This window comes from Molothrus aeneus, chromosome 13 (assembly GCF_037042795.1).
Source record: "Molothrus aeneus isolate 106 chromosome 13, BPBGC_Maene_1.0, whole genome shotgun sequence".
NCBI lineage: Eukaryota > Metazoa > Chordata > Aves > Passeriformes > Icteridae > Molothrus > Molothrus aeneus.
In genome coordinates, this window is record NC_089658.1 from 2479984 (window position 1) to 2500315 (window position 20332).

A 20332-nucleotide genomic window follows, 5' to 3' on the forward strand; every position below is an offset into this window, starting at 1 on the left:
TCCTGATTCCCTCTGCAGCCAGGGTGAATTCCTCCAAAAAATAGCAACTCCTGTGAAAAAGCAAATAAAAGAGATGCCTATGGTGCTCTCCCAGCTTCACCAAATCCTGGTGGATGCTCCAGCCCAGCTGGAGCTGAGCTGGCCATGAAGGGGGCCCAGGTGTTGTGTTTGGGGGTGGACGCGGCAGCGATTGCTCCAAAGAACCAACCAAGGTGACGATTTTGACAAAATAAGTTTATTTCGCTTCACTTCATTTCGGCCGAAACCTCACATTTTTCTTTTTTTTTTTTAAGTTTTTTTGGCTGAAAAAAAAAAACCCAACCCAAAAATCCCCCCAAACCAACCCAAAATGCAAAGAACCACATCGCTCCACCCTCTGCCAGAGGCAACTGAGGAGCTCCAACTCCCCCTGGGCCATGGAGCTGGGGGAGCCACTGAAGGTCCCTCCCACAAATCCCCTCTGCATCCCCCCAATCCCCAGCCACGAACTGGCCCCCGAAACCGAGCCCTTGAACCCCCCAAATCCGAGCCCTGTAGGAAACGCTCGTGGCTCTGAATGCCCGAGGGTTTTACTCAACCTTCTTAATTTTTGTTGGATTTTCTCCTCCTTTCCCGAAGTTTTTTTGTGTGTTTTGTTTTTTTTTTTAATTAATTTATTTATAGATATATTTAAAAAAAGCAATAGTCCTTTGGTCCCTAAACTCTAAGGAATGATATGACTCTGAAACAAGTAATCCTATGTCCCTGTGCCAGTGACAAGCAGGGGAAGCGCGTGTCCCGCCACCCTGCTCCATGGGATATATATATATATATACTTATTTATATATATCTTCTATAAGTCCAACATACTTTGATCCTTCTTTTTTTTTCCCCCAATGCAGGGAAAAAGGAAAATCTTGCCGTTTTTCTTTATCATCCAAACAAACATCCTCCAGGTGAAGCGCCCGAGGCTGGTCCCGTCCCACCGGCTTTGGTTTAAGAATCCATTTGGAGCCTCTTTTCCTCGTTTCTCCTGGGAAATCGGTAGCAGCAAATGGGTGCTTTAAAAAAAACCCAAAAAACAAAGGTAGATCATGGCCCGGCTGCCCAGAGCCATCAGCCTTGCTCCCAGTGAGGGATCCGGTGAGTCCCGGCGAGCGGCCGGCGGCGAATCGCAGCCCCGGCACCGCATCGCTCCCCTCCTTCCTTGTCTTCCTCTCATTCCCGTTAAACAACAAACAAGACCAGTTTGGGAAAAAATTCAAAAAGGAAAAGCTACGACCAAAACGCTCTCTTCTTTGCCGTTTTCTCCTTCACCTCCTCCTCCTCCTTTTCCTCCTCCGGGATGTGTTGCAAAGAAAGAGAGTTACGGGTTTGGATACTGCACTTGGGGAAGGGGAAAGTCGTCAGACACTGCGGGACGTCCGACCTGGAACAGAAGGAAAGGGCTGTCAGCCTGCTTCTGGGGGATGGAGGGAGGGACCCACATCCACTGGGTGGGTGGTGCCAGGCAGAGATCCCTGCACACACTCGGGATGTAACACAGGGACAGTGGGATGCTCCATGACCGCCACGTCCCCAGGGCCAGGCCCCTCACCTCTCCGCAGGCTGAGCTGGGGTCAGTAGGGTCTGTTGGCGTCTTTCGGCCGCTTTAGCTGCACTTTTAGCCTCTTCATGCCGATCTGGAAGCCATTCATGGCCTGAATGGCCGCCTGAGCACTCGTCGGATTGTCAAAACTGACGAAACCTGGCAGGGAGGGGACACGGGGGCTTGTCACCACACACATCACGGGTGGCTGCCTTGCCTCAAGCCAGGCACTGAAATCCTGTGGGATGCCCCGGGTTTGGGAGTGCTGGGAGAGGGGGTCCTTGGGTAACATCACAGCCCCAGATTGCAGGGGACTGGGTGACAGGTGATGGCACCTGCAGGGACACCAAGGTCTGCAAGGATACTGAGCTGACAAGGCTGTGAGGACAGCATCATAAGAGGGTCCACAGGACACTGGAGTTGTCTGCAGGAATACTATGGGATGGGATTTGTGGGGTCACTGGGGTGACAGGGTCTGTTAAAGTGATAGGGGCTGCAGGGACACTGAGGTGATGGGGTCTGTGGGGACACCAAGGTCTGCAGGTATGTGGAGATACCAGGGTGATGGGGTCTGTGGGGACACCAGGATGGGATGTGTGGGCTCAGGGGACATCTGTAGGCCAGGTCTGCAGAGACCTGAGGTGATAGGGCCTCTAAAGACACCACAGTGAAAGAGTCTATGGGGACACTGAGGTCTCTGAGAGGGAGATACAGATCCCTGAGCAGGGGACATAGGGAGAGTTGGACCCCAAGCAAGGGACAGCAGAGAGACATGGGCATCTGAGAGACTAGGGAAAGAGAAATCCCCAAGATGAGATGTTGGAGAGACAGACTCTCAAGCAGGGACTTCAGGGAGAGTTGGACATCTAAGATGAAGATACTCTGGGTTGTCCAGAAGAGCCAGACTCCCAAGCTGGGAAGACTGGGGAGAGCCAAACCCTTGAGCTGGGATTTGGGGAGAGACAGACCGCCTGAGCCGGAATATTAGGAGAGCTGGACCTCCAGGTTGGAGACCAGAAAGAATGGGACTCTGGAGCTGGAGACTGGCAAGAGCTGGGATGTCAAGGAGCATCAGCTATTTAAAATGGGATGCTGAAGAGAGCCAGACCCCTGAGCTGGGATGTTGAGGAAGGGCCAGAGCTCCAAGCTGCGATGTTAAGGGTAGCTGGAACCTTGAGCTGGGGACTGGGAAGAGCTGGAGCCCTGAGCTGGGACACCAGGGAGAGCCACACCCTGGGACTTACCAAAGCATTTACTCTGGTTGGTGGCACGGTCCACAAAGACTTTGGCAGAGATGACGTTGCCGAAAGGCAAAAACATCTGCGTGAGCTCCGCGTCCCCGAACTCCTGGGGCAGGTGATAAATAAACAGGTTACAGCCCTCGGGACCTGGGTGACACACAAAGGACAGGACACGTCAGCTACGAGGTGGGGTCACCCTGGGGGACACCGAGGAGCCACTGGCCCCACATGGGGTGACCCCCACCCCTCACCTTCTCTCTGCTGCTGCGGGATGAGGGGCGCTTGCTGGGGAAAGGCTTGGCTGATGGGAGCGTAGGCAGTGGGATATGCTGCTGGAAGAGAGAAACAAGAAGCTGAGGCCATGGCACCTGCCCCAGCCACGGAGAGGGCTGGGACAGGCAGGTCCCCTGCTGCCACCTGCCATCGAGGGGCCTCTCCTGCCCCACAGCTGCTGGCTCTGCCCTTCCCACCCCTCCCGACACACCAGGGATGTGGGAACAGCTCTCCCAGGAGAAATGCTGGTGATAGCAGTAATATAGCCTCAAGGCTGAGGAAGATGGTACTTTTGGCTGAAAAACCCCAAAGATTTGGGGTCCAAAACTTGATTTTCTATTGCAAATCTGGACGTTGCCGTCAATGCTCCTAATTAAATGGCTGCTGGGCTTGACATATTTCCATGGAAGGCTCTGGCTCTTTTCCCTCCACAGCCCATGTCCTTGGCCATCAGACTTGGCCACATGATGAACATCAGACTTCTGGTGTCTTGGTGTGGCCCTCTGTCACCTCCCAAATCTTGCCCCCTCTTCTCAATACCACTGCCAGGGCTCCCCCATGGAGTTCTCTCAGTCCCGTGGGTATTAAAATTCACTTTGCACAATCCAAAATTTCCATGGGGGGCCATAACAGGAGCCAGTGGGATGAGGGGATGGTTCTTTCATCAGCACTGCCACCCTGGAGCTCCTGCCAGGGCTCAGCCCCTGCTGCTCCCCTCATGAATCCATGCCCAAATACACTGCCCCAGTCCAATGTTCAATCCCAGGGTGAGGTTCACTCCCAAAAATAACAGTGAGGAGCAAAGATGGGAGAGAGGGAAGGAGTGGGAAGCGAAGTTTGAGACCTGCATAGTGCTGCATGCCGGCGTAGGCCTGCTGGAGGGGGTCTGCCACCGTGGGGCTTTGAGCTGGGAAGAGAAGAGAAAGGAGAAGGAAGATAGAATAAGCCAGAGAAAGCCAGGGATGCATACACAGCTCCCACGGGAAAGGGCTCCTGACCAAGTGCTGCCATGGAGGGGCAGAGCTGCTCCCTGCCTGAATTCCCTCCTCCCTGCAGTGATGCCACGGGAGCACACGGCGGGTTCATCCAGCGTGTTCCTGGGATGGGGAGCACCCCTTGAGCGTCCCGCATGAGCCAGGCACACTCCCCCAGCCCCGGGGCGTGGCGGGGCCCCAGAGGGCTGTACCTGGGTAGGGGTGGATGCCATTGGTGTAGATGGTCTCGGAGGCGGGCTGCCCGTTGGTCTGGGGCGGCAGCGGGCTGAAGCCGTTCACCCCAATGGGCGTGGCAATGCTGGGCACCGGCGCCGTGCTGATCCCCGGAGGGGTGCTTGTACCTGCAGGAGCATGGCGTCAGGGCCGGCAGCACCCCGAGAGCGCCCCCCGAGGATGTCAAATGGCAAATGCCAGGGTCCTACCTGAAGAGGGAGTGAGGGGAGCAGCCACCAGCCCGCTGACATTGAAGGCGGCCATTTGTTGCATCTGGGCGGCAGCGATGGCAGCCATGGGGTTGAGGCAGGTGCCCTGTGCGGCCGCCATCAGGGCTGCCTGCTGCTGCATGATCTTCGGGAAACAAGGGGGGAAAGGGGACAGAGAGCGAGAGGCAGAGAGAAGGAGAGAGAGGGGAGGGCAAATCAGCATCTCTGCTTTGGATGGGTCCAGAGGGATAAATGCCACCTGCTGCCAGACCCAGGGACAGGAATTTTGGTCTCGGTGATGCTAAATATGGGACCACTGAACCCTACAACGACCCTCAGCTGTGGGCAGGAAGCCCTGCATCTGCCCTTAAACTGTGATACACCAGCCCTCCCAGGCATCCACACACCCTGGCACTGGTGCTTTCAGGGGCCAAACCAGCCCCCCCACCCACGGGGGTACCTCAAAGCCCCCGGGCTGCTCCGGCTCCTACCGCTTGCGTGTAGGCCCCGTAGGCACCGAACTGGATGGTCATGGGGTTGAAGATGCCCAGCTGCCCCGCCATCTGATGCATCCGCCGCAGGGTCCTCTCCTTATCTGTGTCTGCAAACTTCACCACCAGGCTGGATGAGGCGCCCTGAGGTGGGGGGAAGATGGGGCTGATGGTGGGACCACAGCAATGCCCCAAACTGTGCACCTGCCGTGGGTGTGGCTCACAGCGTCCGCAGCAGCCTCAGCCCTGGGGATGCTGCCCAGCTTGGCAGCAGCAACCAGTGATCAATGTGAGGTTTAATTATAGCCAGTTTTTCTCCCCAGTGGCAGCTCCCTGACCTCTGCCTCCTTTCCCTTTCCTTGTCCCAATTCTGACCTTCAGCGTTAATTAAACTGCCCCTTTCTCTGGCACGGAATTAGCCCCATGCTCCCACCTCTAGGGCTCAGCACCTTGGCAAGGAGGAACCTGGGGTGATGTGGCCAACAAATTGCCAGTCTGTAGGATTTTGATGCAATTAGACTGAGGATCAAATTAGTGGGTGATTGGATTAGGCAGGCAGCGTGGGGTCAGCCAGGGCAGGGTGTGAGCCTGGCACTTACCGGCATAGTTTGGCTGCCATGCAGGCTGTTGATGGCAGCCTGTGCCTCGGCGTGGCTGCCGTATTTCACAAAGGCACAACCTAAGGGAACAGAGGGAACATGGGACAAGTTGGATTTGGCCATTGTGGGTCCATAGGGTGCCCACCCGCTGCCCCAAAGCCCACCTTTGCTGGCTCCATCAGGCCCTCGGAGGATGGTGCATTCCTCAATCTGGCCGAAGGGCTCGAAGAGGCGGCGGACGTCGTCCTCGCTCTGCTGCTTCCCCAGCATGCCCACAAAGAGCTTCCTGTCTTCTAAAAACAAAACCAAACCCATCAGAGAGTGGGAGGTCACTCACCATCCCAACCCCTCACCAAAAATGGTGTATGGAGGAGAAGGAGCCAAGTGACATCAGAGGGAGGGAGCGACACCGATCCCACGGAGAAGGTGCTGGGCTTATCATCTCCATCCTACAGAACACTCAGGGTGGGAAAACCTCTCCTGTGGGGAAATTGCTGAGGGGTGAGTCCTGGAAGAGCCATTGCTTTAGGGAGTGGAGCTGAGGCTTTTCTCAGGGATGGGGCCCCCAGCACTGGGGTGGGATGCAGTGGAACAAAGAGAATCCACGAACTGGAGGTGATCACCCTCATGTGATCGACTCACAGAACAACCCGCAGCCTCCAGCCGTGCCCAGGGGACATCAATAACCCAAACACAAGAGAAGGGATAGTAAATAATGAGAATTTCATGATTATTACCAGCATCTGTCTTGTGCGGCCGCGCGCTCCCGCCGCACGCTAATTGCATTTGACAAAGGAAATAAGGTGCCCTGTCAAGAGCGTTGCTGGGGAAATAAATAAATAATGGCAGGAGACGATGAATGCTTAGTCCGTTAAGGTACCAAGAAAATTAGTTAAGGGAATAGGGCTCGTGTGTTGTCTAGTTAAACATAAAGCACCTCCCAGGGGGAGTGGGCTGGGCAGCCCAGCATTGCCTCCTGGGTGAGGGGGCTGGAGATGGGAGCCCCAGCTCACCCATTGATTTTTAATCCTTCACCAATTACGCTCGGTAAGTGGGTAATTTATTTGCCAGGTCCCTCTGGGACATGCTGGGACCAGCTCCCAGTGTGTTTAATAACAGGGTTTGGATGGGGGGGAGCCACCCCAGCCATCCTGCCAAGTGCAGGCAGCCCCATGAGAGCATCCTTCATGTCCGATAGTGCCTACCTGCCCAGCAACACAACAGATGTGGGATTTTGATCCAATTCCTGCGATTTTGCCCAAATGACCACCTCAGCCTGGCAATGCCACAGCCCAATGAGTGGCAAATGCTCACAAAGAATTTGAGGGAGTGGTAGTTTGAGAGGGGCTTGGGCCATATGCAGCCAACTCCTGCCCCGGGGTCCCCACAGGCAGCTCTGGAGAGGGAATTGCATTTTTTGGTAAATTCAGGTGGTGAGGGAGAACAGCTGGCTGGCGCTCTGCCCCCCAAGATGTTGGGATGCTCATGGTATGATGTCAGGACATTCCCAGGATGATATCAGGATGTTCCCCCCAGCTGACCGGACAGGGAGAGAGAAGATGGCATTTGCTCTGCACCCAGTTTTGGATGCCACCAGCAAAGGCAGATCCTTTCTTGGATTCCTCTGAAAACCAACCTTCACACAGCAGCTCTCGTGATGTCACCATGTCCCCCATCACCCCCTAGGCGACCCTGTGCCCCCCTGCCCATGCCAGGTATCTGGAGAATTGAGGACCTACCTCCTCGGCCCTCGCTGTCGGCCGGCTTCACCTGGATGGGGCGGTTCATCTGCAACACAAGCGAGAGCGGGTGGTCAGTGTGGGGGCCCCTGAACCCTTCCCATGGGGAACAGCCATTTGGCCAATGACTGGCACTGGGAGCTGGGGAAAAGGGGAGGGACCTGCATGAACAGATCTGGGGCTTGCGGCCACAGAGACCCGGGGATGCCATGTGCAAAGGGCAATGCTCTGGCCCTGGCTATGGGCACCCAGTGCTGCAGGCGCCCGCGGGGCTGCCAGTGCCAGGCTTGGCCGCCTGCCTGCTTTCCTCGACTGCAAAGGACTGCAGAGGCAGCAGTAGCACCCCGCCAGCCCCAGCCCCTCTGGCACCATTGCCCTCCTTTTCCCAAACCTCACCCAAATTTGGCCTCATCCTTGTCACTGCCATGTGCACCCACGAGCGTGACACCCATGTGCAGCAGGACACGCTGGGCTGGCAGGCACATCCCTGGCCTGCTGCCCCATGGAGCCCTTCCTCCTCCTCCTCCTCTCTCCCCCTCCTTTTTCCCCTCTTTTAGCCGAAAAATGCTACAATTATGGCCGTTTCCATGGCAACAAGCGTGCTTCCCCCGCGATGCTGCGGAGCCCGAGCCATGTGCTCGATGGGGTCGCCACGGCAACAGCGAGATGTCACACATGACGGCGCGGGGGCGCACACACGAACACGCCCTGAGCACACACGGGCACAGTCGCCCCCATGTGTGTGTGCACCCCCATTCCAGGTGCCCCCGCTGCACCCCTGGTAGGGGTCCCTAAATTTTAGGGATGGGTGGGGGCAGAGACAGTCCCCCCCACATCAGGTTGAGGAAGAGGATGGGTAAAAGAGAAGAGGAGGGAGGTTTCCACAGCAACCGCCTCGTCTCCAGGGAAACGTGGAGAGAAATGTCAGCGCAGAGCTGGGGATGGTCCAGGGAAGGGACTGAGTCCCCAGGAGTCATGGGATGGCACAGAGTGGCACCGAGGGACACCTCAGTGTCACCCATTATGTCACCAGTCCCCCAAACATCCACCTTGTGTAGGGGCAGGATTTGGCTCACCCCAAACTCTGGAGGCTGTGACAGCACCAAGACCCTAAACCCAGAACCCCGCTGTCCCTCACATCCCCGCCACAGCCGGGAGGAGGGAACATCATTTTGGGGGGGGCTGCCCCCCTCCACTGACCCGCCAGCCCCATTTACCAGCGTGATGGCCTTTGATGGAATAAATTTCCCATGCCCGCTGCTGTATGCTTAATGTAATAAACCCAGTGAGGATGATTTAGAATAACATTTACGGAGCCGCAGAATGTCATTTTGATGTGTCTCCCGTCTCCGCTCGCCGGTTATTAAACTGTATTGATTCCCCGGGAGCGGCTGATGTTTATAAATGTCAGGCCTCAGGGACCAGCTAACCTACCCCAGGGCTGCCACACCACACCAAGGAGAAATTGCCCTAGCCTCTAGACACCCCCAGAAGGAGGTTTTGGCACCCTTGACATCACGATGTGCCCACCACAGGGTGCTCGATGACCCCCTGTGGCACCCAGAGCTCCTGATTGTCCCCACAGCACCCCTGCACCGTGTCCACACAGCCTTCTATCCATCCTCCCACACTAAACAGCCACCCAGGCATTTCCCCCTGCTCCTGACACCCACCTACCCACCCTGCAACACCCATCCATCCATCCATCCATTCATCCATCCTGGACACCCACACACCCATCTTCCCCCAGGATTCATCCAGCCATAGCCATACCCCAGCACCCATTCCCATAACATCCATCCATTCCCATAGAACCCATTCATATCCCCATCCTCATAACACCCATTTGTTCCCATAGCATCCATCTATATCACCAACACCCATCCATCCACCCCTGAATACTTGTCCATCCCCACTGCAGCCAACCACATCCCCAACATCCATCCCCATACACCCATCCATTCCCACAGCATCTATCTATATTGCCAAGATCCTCTATCCATCCCTCAACACCCATCCATCCTCACAACACCCATCCATATCCCCAACACCCATCCATCCCTGATCACCCTTCCATCTGCCCATCCATCTTCCATCTTGCCACCACCCACCTTTCCACTCCCACAGCATCCATCTCCCACACCCCAAGGACATAGTGACACCCTGCTTGGGGTGTTCCAGCACCAACCATCAGCAGCAGTTCACAAAGCCCCAGCTACCCCGTGGCCAAACCACTGGTGCTCCACAGCACAGGGGATCACCAGCAGTTGCTAAACCACCTCCTGACTGCTCAGGCACTGTCACCCACCCAAATTTGGAGCCCCTTAAGAAACTGGATACCAGGGAGAGCCAGCCCATAGAATCACTGCCAGGGGATGTGCTCAGTGGGTCACTTCTGGCCTTTGTTCCTTCGTTGACATAACACTGCTCCTCCTTGTCCTCACAACCAACAGCCAGAGGATCCAGCAGGCCACCATGCACCCAAATGAGATGGAGGTGGCAGGTGACACTGGAGCAGCGAGTGCCTGTGGGAGCCTCATGTCCATGCCACCCCAGGGAGACAGGAACCGAGGTACTGGCAGTCTCTTGTCACTGGAATACCTTGAGCCCTGGGGGCAACTCACAGCAAGGCCACAGAGCCAGCCTGGGGACAGCCACACCACTGCACAACCCTGCACGTGTATGACCACCCTGGCACACCCTGCACATGCCCACACGCCTCTGAACACAACCACAGACCCCAGCACTCCCCGAGCACAGCCACCCCCAGTCCCCCTGGCACAGCCGCACACCCCGGAAGCCGCACACGTGTGCCCACGCAGCGCTGCGCACACCGCGCGTCTGTCCCAGCACCCACGTGTGCCCATGCACCACTGCACACAGCCCCACGGGCACCTGCACAACCCCAGTCTGCATGCCATGCATCCCACAGAGCCCTGCCTGCTGCCATGGATCACACTCAACCACGGGCACACAGCCTGGGATGCACAGCCAGCGCCAGGGATATGATGCCCCTTGCCTCAGTTTCCCTGTTGTAGCAGCAGGACCCATAGTGGGACCCCTGGGAGCCCTCTGTGGGCACACAGACACCTTGGGTGGGCTCATGGCACCCCCAGCAACACCCACATCACAACTCCATGGCCACCATGCACACCTGAGCCCACCTGCACACACCTGCACTCCCTGTCACACCCGGTGTGCCCACACACCCTCACTGCTGCCACTCCCCCAGCCCATGTGCACCCACACCCTGTCACCATCACTGGGGGCAAAGACACCCTAAGCTCCTCTTCCCACACACACAGACACCCACGTGCTTGCACACCCACCTGCACACACCCGGGGGTCAAAGCTGCTCCCCTGCCAATGCACACACCCCTCCCTGCACCGCCTGCGGGTGCAACCCCCCCCGAGCGCTGCCCCTTGCACACCTGCACCACACACACACACACACACACAGAGCTGCGGTGGAAAAATACACCCTCCAGCCAGCACACACACCAAACCCATCCCTGGGGGCAGATACACCTCCTCACCATCATCCTCCATCCCTGCCTGCAAATACCAACCCCCAGCATTCCTGGGTGCCAGAACACTCTCCTCACCGACACCCTCACCACACACAGCCTCCCTGGGTCCAGATACATCACCAACACCCCTCTGCCAACACCCTCCCTTTCCCTGGGTGCAGATACACCCTCTCAGCCACACACACACACAGAGCCCCCACCCCTGAGTGCAAATACACCCTCATCACCAATACATGCACCCCATCCCTGGGTGCAGATACACCCTGCACAGCAACACTCACACCCACACACCCCATCTGTGGGTGCAGATACATCCCCTCACCAACACCCCTCCAACCCCATTCTTCTGTGCAAATACACCCTCCTCACCAACACTCCTCCATCCCCAACACCCATTCCTGGGAGCAGATACACCCTGTCACCAACACCCCCAATCCTCATCCCTGTGTGCAGATACACCCTGCAACACCCACAGCCGCCCACCCCATCCCTGGGAGCAGATACACCTCCCCACCAACACCCCTCCATCCTCATCCCTGTGTGCAGATACACCCTGCAACACGCCCACTCACACACCCCGACCCCGTGTGCACATTCACCCTGCTCATCAACACCCCTCCATCCCTGTTCCTGTGTGCAAATACACCCTGATCACCAGCATTACTCCATTCCCATCCTATGCCTGGGAGCAGATACACCCCCCTCACCAACACTGCTCCATTCTCATTCTCATCCCTGGGTTCAGATGCACTCCATCACCATCACCCCCACTCACACCCACCATCCCTGTGTGCAATTACACCCTGATCACAAACACGGCTGTATCTCCAACCCATCCCTGGGAGCACCCCCTCACCAATACCCCTCCATCCCCATCCCTGTGTGCAGATACGCCCTGCTCACCATTAACACCCCTCCATGCCCATCCCCAGGAGCCAGGATCTACACCCTCGCCATCACCCCCGCTCCCACACAGCATCCCCGGGAGCAGATACACCCCTTCGCCATCACCCACATCCCTCCTAGAGCCCCTCCGGTGCAGCCCCCCCACCCCGGCGCGAGCGGAGGCTGCCGGGCGGTGCCGGGCCGTGCCGGGCCGGGCGGAGGCGGCGGCAGACAAAGGCGGGGCCCTACCTCGATGCAGAGGATCTTGGACCCGGCGGGCACCCACAGCACGGGCGGCCGCGGCCCCGGCGCCGGCACCTGCGGCAGCTGCATGGCCGGACCGGCCGGACCGCCGGCTCCACCGAGGCGGTTCGGCTGAGCTCGGCTGCGCTCGGCTCCACCCGAGACGGTTCGGCCGGGTTCGGCTTAGCTCGGCAAGGCTCGGCAAGGCCGGGCTCGGCTGGGCTGGGCTGGGTTCGGCAAGGCTCGGCTGGGTTCGGTTCGGCTCGGCCGGATTCGGCTGGGCTCGCGCAGCGGCGCGCGGGGGGCGGGGCACAGGGCGGGGCGGCCGCAGCCCCGCCGAGCCGAGCCGGGCCGGGCCAGGCGGGGGGCGGGGCCTCAATGGGGACACGCCCATCACCGTCTGGACACGCCCCTGGTCCCCCGACACGCCGGGGGCGGGGCCTGGCTGGGGTTGGGGGGAGAGGGTGGGAACACGGGGGGTGTGCAGGTACAGGGGGTCAGCAGGTACAGGGTATGAGCATAGGTACAGGGGCTGTGCAGGTACAGGGTATGAGCAGGTACAGGGGTGAGCACAGGTATAGGTGTGTGAGCAAGTACAGGGGGTGAGCACAGGTGTGTGAATACACAAACAGGGGATGTGTAGATACAGGGGGTGAGCACAGGTACAGGTGGTATGAGCGGGTACAGGGTATGTGAGCACCGGTATAGGTGTGTGAGTACAGGTACAAGGGGTATGAGCAGGTACAGGGGGTGAGCACAGGTAGAGGGGTGTCACATAAACGCACATGGGTGTGCTGGTGTGCACAGACACAGATGTGTGTTCACAGGCACTCATAGGTGTGTACCCAAGTGTACACAAGAGCATACACATGGGTGTGTGTGAGAACAGAAGGGGTGCTCAGGCACAGACATGTGAGCACACACAGGTATGAGCACCTGCATGGGCACAGGGTGTGAGCACAAGCACACAGTCCCCTGCACTGCTGTGTGCACACACACACACAGAGGGGTGGGCACAGCCGTGACCCCCTGTGGGGCACGCACCCTCACGTCCATGTGCACACACGTGCTCACACACTCACCCCCAATCCCCAAGCGAGGGGCCATGGCAATAGTGATACACACCTGCGTGTGCCTGATGAGAATCCCCAGGCAGGGCCTGACCCTGGCCTCCTTTAGGCTGCCAAGGTGGGCTGTTAACTCTTGAACCTACTGAAGTATGGCCCTGCCGGTGAGAGCACGGCTCAGGAAGCCACATCCCCGCAAACCTCATCTCCCTCTGTCAGCTCCACACACACACAGCAGGGATTGATATTCATGGGCCCCGGCTCTTTCCCCAGCCAACCCGCGGGCCTATTGATTTTTATTTAGGCGAATAATTAAATATTTATTTTCACTTTGTTAAGCTCGGGAGGTCGGAGCCCACAGAAAGCGCAACAGCACGCGGGCGGCTGGAAAATCGATGCCTCGGTTTGTGGCTGCTGGAAGTGGCTCCCGCGCCTCGGGGAGGTGTCACCAGCCCCCGCCCTGGCTCACCCCGATCCCTCGGTGTCGCTTAAGGCTTCCATGCCTTGGGGAGGTGTCCCCAGGTACTGCTCCAGCTCAACTGGACCACCTGAGTGTCACTCATTTCTCCCGTGCTTCAGGGAGGTGTCACCAGGCCCTACCCCACTGACCCCGCCGCCCTGGTGTCACTTACCCCTGGCAGTGTCTTCTGCTCGTGCAGGGCACTCTGTGCCTTCAGTGCGGAGTCACGGGCGCAGTAGGTGAGAAAGGCACAGCCTGTGGAGACAGGGAGACAGCATCAGTATCCGGCCTGATATTGCCACAGTGCCCTGTGCACACAGGGAGCTGGTGGCACAGCTGATATGGCACTGTGGTGTCTCAGCATCCTGGCATCCATCACAGTGATTCCCAGCACACCAGCACCCTGGGACTTGATACCCTGGCATCCAGAACGCTGGCCCTGTGGCATCCAGCATCCCAGCACTCTGGCACCCTGGCACCCTGGCACAGCGGCATCCAGAACCCCAGCAACCTGGCATGGTGGCATTCAGCACCTCAGCACCATGGCATCCAGCATCCCAGCACCCTGACATCCTGGCACCCTGACATTCAGCATTCTGGCACCCTGGCAGTCTATAAACTGGGATCTGGCACCCTGGCATGGTGGCATCCATCACCTCAGCACCATGGCACCCAGCAACAAGCACCCTGACGATCTGGCACCATGGCATCCAGCACCCTGGCACTATGGCATCCAGCAGCTCAGTAGCATGGCATCCACCATCCCGTTGCACTGACATCCTGGCCCCATGGCATCCAGCATCCAGCATCCTGGTGCCCTGGTACTCTACACCCAGATGGGCACACACAGGGTCACAGTTCACCCCCAGAACAGGGTAGGAGATGGAACAGCAGGATGAAGGAAAGAGCCAGGGAGGAGCAGGCAGCACATGGGCAGTGGCACTCTGGCCCCAGCCCTGGGGAAAGCCACAGCCCGAGTCCTCCAGGAAGCAGATCTCCAGGTGTTGAGGCTGTGCACCCTCTCTTGCCACCACAGTTCTCCCAGCCTAAGCATCCTCCTTGGGATGAGATTCATGTGGTGAAGGCACTCCGGCTCCTTCGACATCATGGCGCTTTGGAAATCGGGAATACGCCTGGGGTGAGGTTTTCCCACGCTGACTCACGCTGCCGAGCCACTCGCTCGCAGAGCTGGCAGCAACGAGAGAGCCCTGGGGACAGGGTCCGGTCCTCTTCGCTCCGTGTCTCCTGAAGCATTCCTGGTGCCTGTGCCACTGCTGCACCGCTCCCTCCCTGAGGGCTCCCCCCCAATTTGCTGGGGTCACATCCAAAAGCATCTGAAAGTGATATTAAAACAGCAGCAAAACAGTTTCCCTTCAACAAAGTAAATATTTAATGAATAAAATTGACATTGATGCATTTTTAATATTGGCACAATTAAATCCGCCAGCTGATTAAGTATTAATAACTCTTAATAAGTACAATCAGCGTGCCTGGGAGGAGAGGGAGCATGGCGGCAGGGCGGGGGACGCTGCGGGATGGGGTCCCTTGCCCGCCTTGGGGCGTTAGGGACATCTGCCCTCAACGGAGAGCAAGGAGAGATCCCCCTGGATCAATGCTCTCCCGCTGCGGGTGGCAAGGGGAGATCAGCTCAGCAGCTCGCCTCAGTCCCGGTGCCATTTCCAGTGTTTACCATCTGTAATCATGTTGGCTTCCTGCTCTCCGCTCTTCTTTCTCTGTTTTTTTTTCCCTGTTTTTCCTGCAGGCGACAATGTAGACGGTGCCCGGGCATTCTGGAGAAGTTGGGAGGGCTGGCGCAGGAGCGGTTCTGCTCTGGAGGCTCGCCGGGAGGGAGGATGCCGTTCAAATTAGAGGAGCGTCCGCAATTAAATCATGCGGCTGGGCCGCAGACGTTGAAGCCCGCGCTGGAGGAAGTGCAGAGGGAGCCTGGAAGGGTGCAAATCCCATTGATCCAGGCACAGAAGCAGCTTCAGAGACAAGTGGAGAAATGCTGGAGGCCAAAAGTGCCAAAACTGATAGAGTCCAGGCAGCTGCCCCATAGCTGAAGGGCATCGACAAGGCAGCAACCACAAACACCAAGTTTTGGCTTCCCAGGAAAGTCCCAGTGAAGCAGGTGCTGGCTGTGGCACAGGGGTTTGGTGACAGCTTGTGGCTCCTGTCTGGGTGACACCTGGGGTGCCTTGACCCTGCTCTGGCGCTGCACAGCACAGCTCTTGGGTGGGGGGTTCCGTGGAGACCTTGGCAGTGCCTGTGTGGCTCCCTGGGTGTGTCACTGCTCCTCATGCTGTGCCACAGGGCCGCAGCACCTGGGACACACTGCAGACATGGCACGTCCCCATCCACAGTGGGGTGTCTGTACCCCAGGGGTGCTCCAGCTCCAGGGGTGCACAAACTCATGTGGCTGTGCTGATGCCAGACAGGTGCCCCCAAGGCAGGCAGATGTTCTAAAATCCGTTGCAGTCCTCCCTGCCCTGTGATGCTCTGATCCCAGGGGTATCCCCAAGCCAGACAGCAGCACCCTGACCCCTGGTGGGTGCTCCCCTCTTCCTCAGGGGTACCCCAATCTTAGGAGGGGCCATATATCCAAACAGTCCATTCTGGGGTGTTCCCACCTCAGGATGCTGTACCTCAAGGTTTCCTCCAACTTAGGAGTACCTTCACCCCAAAGGTTTCCACTCCTTAGGGTGCCCCATACCTATGGATGTAGCCTCCACATCAAGGATATCTTCACCTCAGGTGTAACTCAGCTGAGGGGTGCCCCATATTTGGGTACCCCACCTCAGGGTGTCCCACCTTAGGGACATCTCCATTTCAGGGTTACATCACCTCACAGGTACCCCCATCTCAGAAGTGCCCCATAGCAGTGTCTCTGACCTCAGGCATACTTCCAGATCATGGTGCCCCCTCTCAAAGCATCCCAGCTGTACCTCAGGGTGCTCCACCTCAGGTTATCCCACCCCATGGGTGCCTCCACCTCGGGCATGTCCCACCTTAGAGGTATCCCTGTCTCGGGATGCACCATCTCAGGATGCCCCACACGAGGGGCACCCTCATCTCAGGGCATCCCACCTCAGTGGTGGCCCACACTCAGGTACCAAACCTCAGGTTGTCCCATCTGATGGGGAAGCCACATTTCAGGGGTGCCTTTGCCTCAGGGATATCCTACCTCAGGCTGTGCCATATCAGGGGTGCTCACATTGGGTGCCTTTGCCTCAGGGTGTCCCACTTCAGGAGTATCTTCACCCCAGGGGTCCCCCTATATGCCAGGGTGCTCCATCTCAGTTTATCCCACCACAGGGGTACCACAACTGAGGGGTCCCCACCCTCAGAGCATCCCACCTCAGGGCATCCCACCTGAGGGGTATCCCTGTGTCAGGATGATCCATCTCCAGCTGTCCCACTTGAGGGGTACCTCACCTCAGGGGTATCCCACCTGAGGGACAGGACCTCACCTGGGAGGTTCCCCCCACCTCAGTTTGTCCTGCCTCACAGGTGGTCCATACTTAGGTGCCACATCTCAGTGATGTCCCACCTGAGGGGTCTCCCATCCCAGGATACTCCACCTCAGGATGTCCCACCAGAACAGTACCTCACTGAGGGGTCCCCCATCTCAGGGTGTCCCACCAGAGCAGTATCTCACTGAGGGTCCCCCCAGCCTCAGGGTGTCCCACTATAGCAGTACCTCACTGAGGATCCCCCCCCCCACCTCAGGGTGTCCCACCAGAGTGGTACCTCACTGAAGGGTGTCACCCACACCTCAGGGTGTCCCACCAGAGCGGTACCTCACTGAAGGGTGTCACCCACACCTCAGGGTGTCCCACCAGAGCGGTACCTCACTGAAGGGTGTCACCCACACCTCAGGGTGTCCCACCAGAGCGGTACCTCACTGAAGGGTGTCACCCACACCTCAGGGTGTCCCACCAGAGTGGTACCTCACTGAAGGGTGTCACCCACACCTCAGGGTGTCCCACCAGAGCGGTACCTCTCTGAGGATCCCCCCCCACCTCAGGACATCCCACTAGAACAGTACCTCACTGAGGATCCCCCCCCACCTCAGGGTGTCCCACTAGAACAGTACCTCACTAAGGATCCCCCCCATCTCAGGGTGTCCCACCAGAACAGTAGCTCACTGAGGGTGTCCCACCACAGCAGTACCTCACTGAGGGTGCTCCCCACCTCAGGACATCCCACCATAGTGGTACCTCACTGAGGATCCCCCCCACCCCAGCGTGTCCCACCTCACCTCAGGACAGCCCCCACACCTGGGTGTCCCACATCAGGGCATCCCACCCGGGGGGTGCCCCGGCCCGCCGCCCCCGCACCTTTGTGCATGCCGGTGAAGCGATCCTTGAGCACGGTGAGCTCGTAGATGCGGCCGAACTCCTCGAAGAGCGGCTTGAGGTCGCTCTCCTCCAGGTTGCGCGGAATCTGCCCCACGAACAGCTTGATGGCGTCGTGGTCCTTCATGGCGATGGCGCCGGGCGGGCGGCTCAGCCCGTTCACCCGGCCGCTGTTCGCGGTGCTGAACGCCGCCCCCGCCGCCTCGCCCGCCGCCGCCGCCGCCATGGCCCGTTCCGCGCCCCGCCCCGCCCGACCGGCACCGCTCGGCACCGCCCGGCACCGCTCGGCACCGCTCGGCACCGCTCGGCTCGCCTCGGCACCGCTCGGCACCGCCCCGCTCGGCACCTCTCGGCTCGGCTCGGCTCGGCCCGCGCCCGCCAGCGGGCCCGTGACGTCAGCCGGACGGCCCCGCCCAGGGGTGCTGTATTAGCATAATGAGGGGGCGGTGGCCAATCAGAACCGCGGGGCGGAAAGAGGGGCGGGGCGCGTCCCGGCTCCGCCCACTGCTGCGCCCTGCCGGGCTCACCCCGGACCCCCCCGCTCGTCACCCTCCCGTCCATTGCCCCCCGTGTCTCCCCGTTCGGCCCCTGTCACCCCGTCACCCCCATGATCCCCATGATCCCGATCATCCTCCATCAGCCCCCATCATTACCATCACACACCCCCCCGCACCCCCCCACCACCAGAATCCTTATCACCCCCCATCACCTCCCAACATCTCCATAACCCCTATCACCACCATCACCCCCACCACCTCCATCACCCTCCCCCATCATCCCCATCCTCCCCATCACCTCCCATCACCCCCCACCATCTCCATCACCCCCATCCTCTCCATCACCCCCGGTCTCCCTCCCCATCCCTCCCATCACTTCCTATGACCCCCATCACCCCCTGTCATGCCCCGCCAACCCCCATCCCCCTCATATCCCCCCATGTACCCCCTTTCTCCTCATCCCTCATCACCCCCATGACCACCTATGTCCCTCCCTTTCCCCCATCATCCCTCACCATCCCGCCTCCAGTCCCTCGCCCCCCTCCATCCCCCTTTTGCCCCATCATCCCCCCAACCCCAGCCAGGGCTGTCCAAGGAGCAGAGCAGCCTCCCACCTTCCTCCCTGCCGCCCTTTAGTAGCATCCAGACTTAACCCCTCTCTGCTCCCCACCTCAGAGCAAGGTTTAAACACACAGAACAGGCTCAAAAAGGGTCAATTTGGACACTTTGTTGAGTTTTTCGCCTCCATGGACCCCACACTGCCCCTATTGCTCCCTGGGGCTGCCCCAGAAGGGGGAGGAGGAGAGCACTTCCCTCCTGCATCCCACGTCACTCCGAAAGATCTGTAATTAGACTGAGCAGCTTTAATACCTGGTGTTGTCGTTAATTAATTAATTAGTCCCAAAGCAGCAGCCAGGTGGGGGGAAGCCTGGCTTCCCCAGCGCGCTGCCTCGGGTGTGCAGGGGCTTGTGAGTGTGGGAAGGGGTGTGAGCGTGTGCGACCGTGCACATGTGTGTGTGAGCACGTGTGCAAGCATGTGCAAGTCTGCACAAACATGTGCATGTGTGTTCAAGCGTGTGCAGGAACATACAGGGGCTGCAAGAGTGCACACGTGTGTGTAAGTGTGTGCAAGGGCATGCACAGCACATGGGTGTGAGTCTGGGCAATGATGTGTGGGGGTATTTGCACGTGTGTGCATGTGTGTGCAAGTGTGTACAGGAATGTATGGGCTTGCAAGGACCCACATGCACACGTGTGCAATGGCTTATATGCACATGTGTGCAAGGACTCCCTCGCTCATGAGTGGAAGTGTGTGTGTGTACATAGGAGTGCAAGTATGTGCATGAGGGACACACATGCACATGTGTGCAAGTGTGCAGGGATCCATATGCACAGGTGTGCAGGCACATGCACAAGTGTATGCACCTATATGCACATGTGTGCAAGCTTGTGCATGAGTGCATGTGTGCAAGGACCCACATGCATGTGTGAACGAGTGCATTTGTGCATGTGTGTGAGTGCACACGTGCAAGGGCCCTTAATGCATGTGTGTTCAATGACCCTTATGTGTGTGTGCACGAGTGGATGTGAGGACCCACAACCACGTGTGTGCAAATGTGTGCTCACAAGCAGACACACGTTTACAAGCGCACACACACACGATGCCCACAGTGCACACGTGTTTACAAGCACACACACACACACACGATGCCCACAGTGCACACGTGTTTACAAGCACACACACACGATGCCCACAGTGCACATGTGTTTACAAGCACACACACACACACACAATGTCCACGGTGCACACGTGTTTACAAGCACACACACACGATGCCCACGGTGCACACGTGTTTACAAGCACACACATTACACACCCCGAGTATTTACACCTTGCACACACACTTGCAGGCACACACCCGATGCACACACGTGTTTACAAGCACTCACACGCGCCATGCACAC

General features: G+C 58.4%; 1 protein-coding gene across 6 annotated transcripts; it reads right to left on the minus strand.

Annotated features, from left to right (window-relative positions):
- Nucleotides 1–213: 213 nt before the first annotated feature.
- CELF6 (CUGBP Elav-like family member 6) lies at nt 214–18096 on the minus strand. 6 transcript variants are annotated; one of them, XM_066559021.1, is made up of 13 exons: nt 17853–18096; nt 13685–13767; nt 7328–7376; nt 5753–5881; nt 5589–5668; nt 4990–5133; nt 4499–4643; nt 4268–4417; nt 3926–3988; nt 3060–3140; nt 2812–2955; nt 1577–1726; nt 214–1408 (listed from the first exon to the last, which is right to left on the minus strand). In XM_066559021.1, exons 1-12 carry the CDS (start codon nt 18094–18096, stop codon nt 1599–1601), a joined length of 1440 nt encoding a protein of 479 aa, XP_066415118.1. In that variant the 3' UTR covers nt 214–1408; nt 1577–1598. The 6 variants fall into 6 exon arrangements, with proteins under 6 accessions (XP_066415118.1, XP_066415120.1, XP_066415119.1 ...); XM_066559023.1 differs by having other exon boundaries at nt 5753–5878; nt 17853–18092; XM_066559022.1 differs by having other exon boundaries at nt 3060–3137; nt 17853–18092.
- Nucleotides 18097–20332: the final 2236 nt, after the last annotated feature.

Bases quoted from the DNA above. Each gene is read 5' to 3' on its own strand.
- CELF6 (XM_066559021.1), bottom strand. From the start codon at position 18,096: ATGGCGGCGGCGGCGGCGGGCGAGGCGGCGGGGGCGGCGTTCAGCACC. The intron at 5,882-7,327 runs GTAGGTCCTCAA...TTTTGTTTTTAG, and splicing joins CGACAGCGAGGGCCGAGGAG to AAGACAGGAAGCTCTTTGTG. The intron at 4,418-4,498 runs GTAGGACCCTGG...ATGCTCCTGCAG, and splicing joins TCCCCTCACTCCCTCTTCAG to GTACAAGCACCCCTCCGGGG.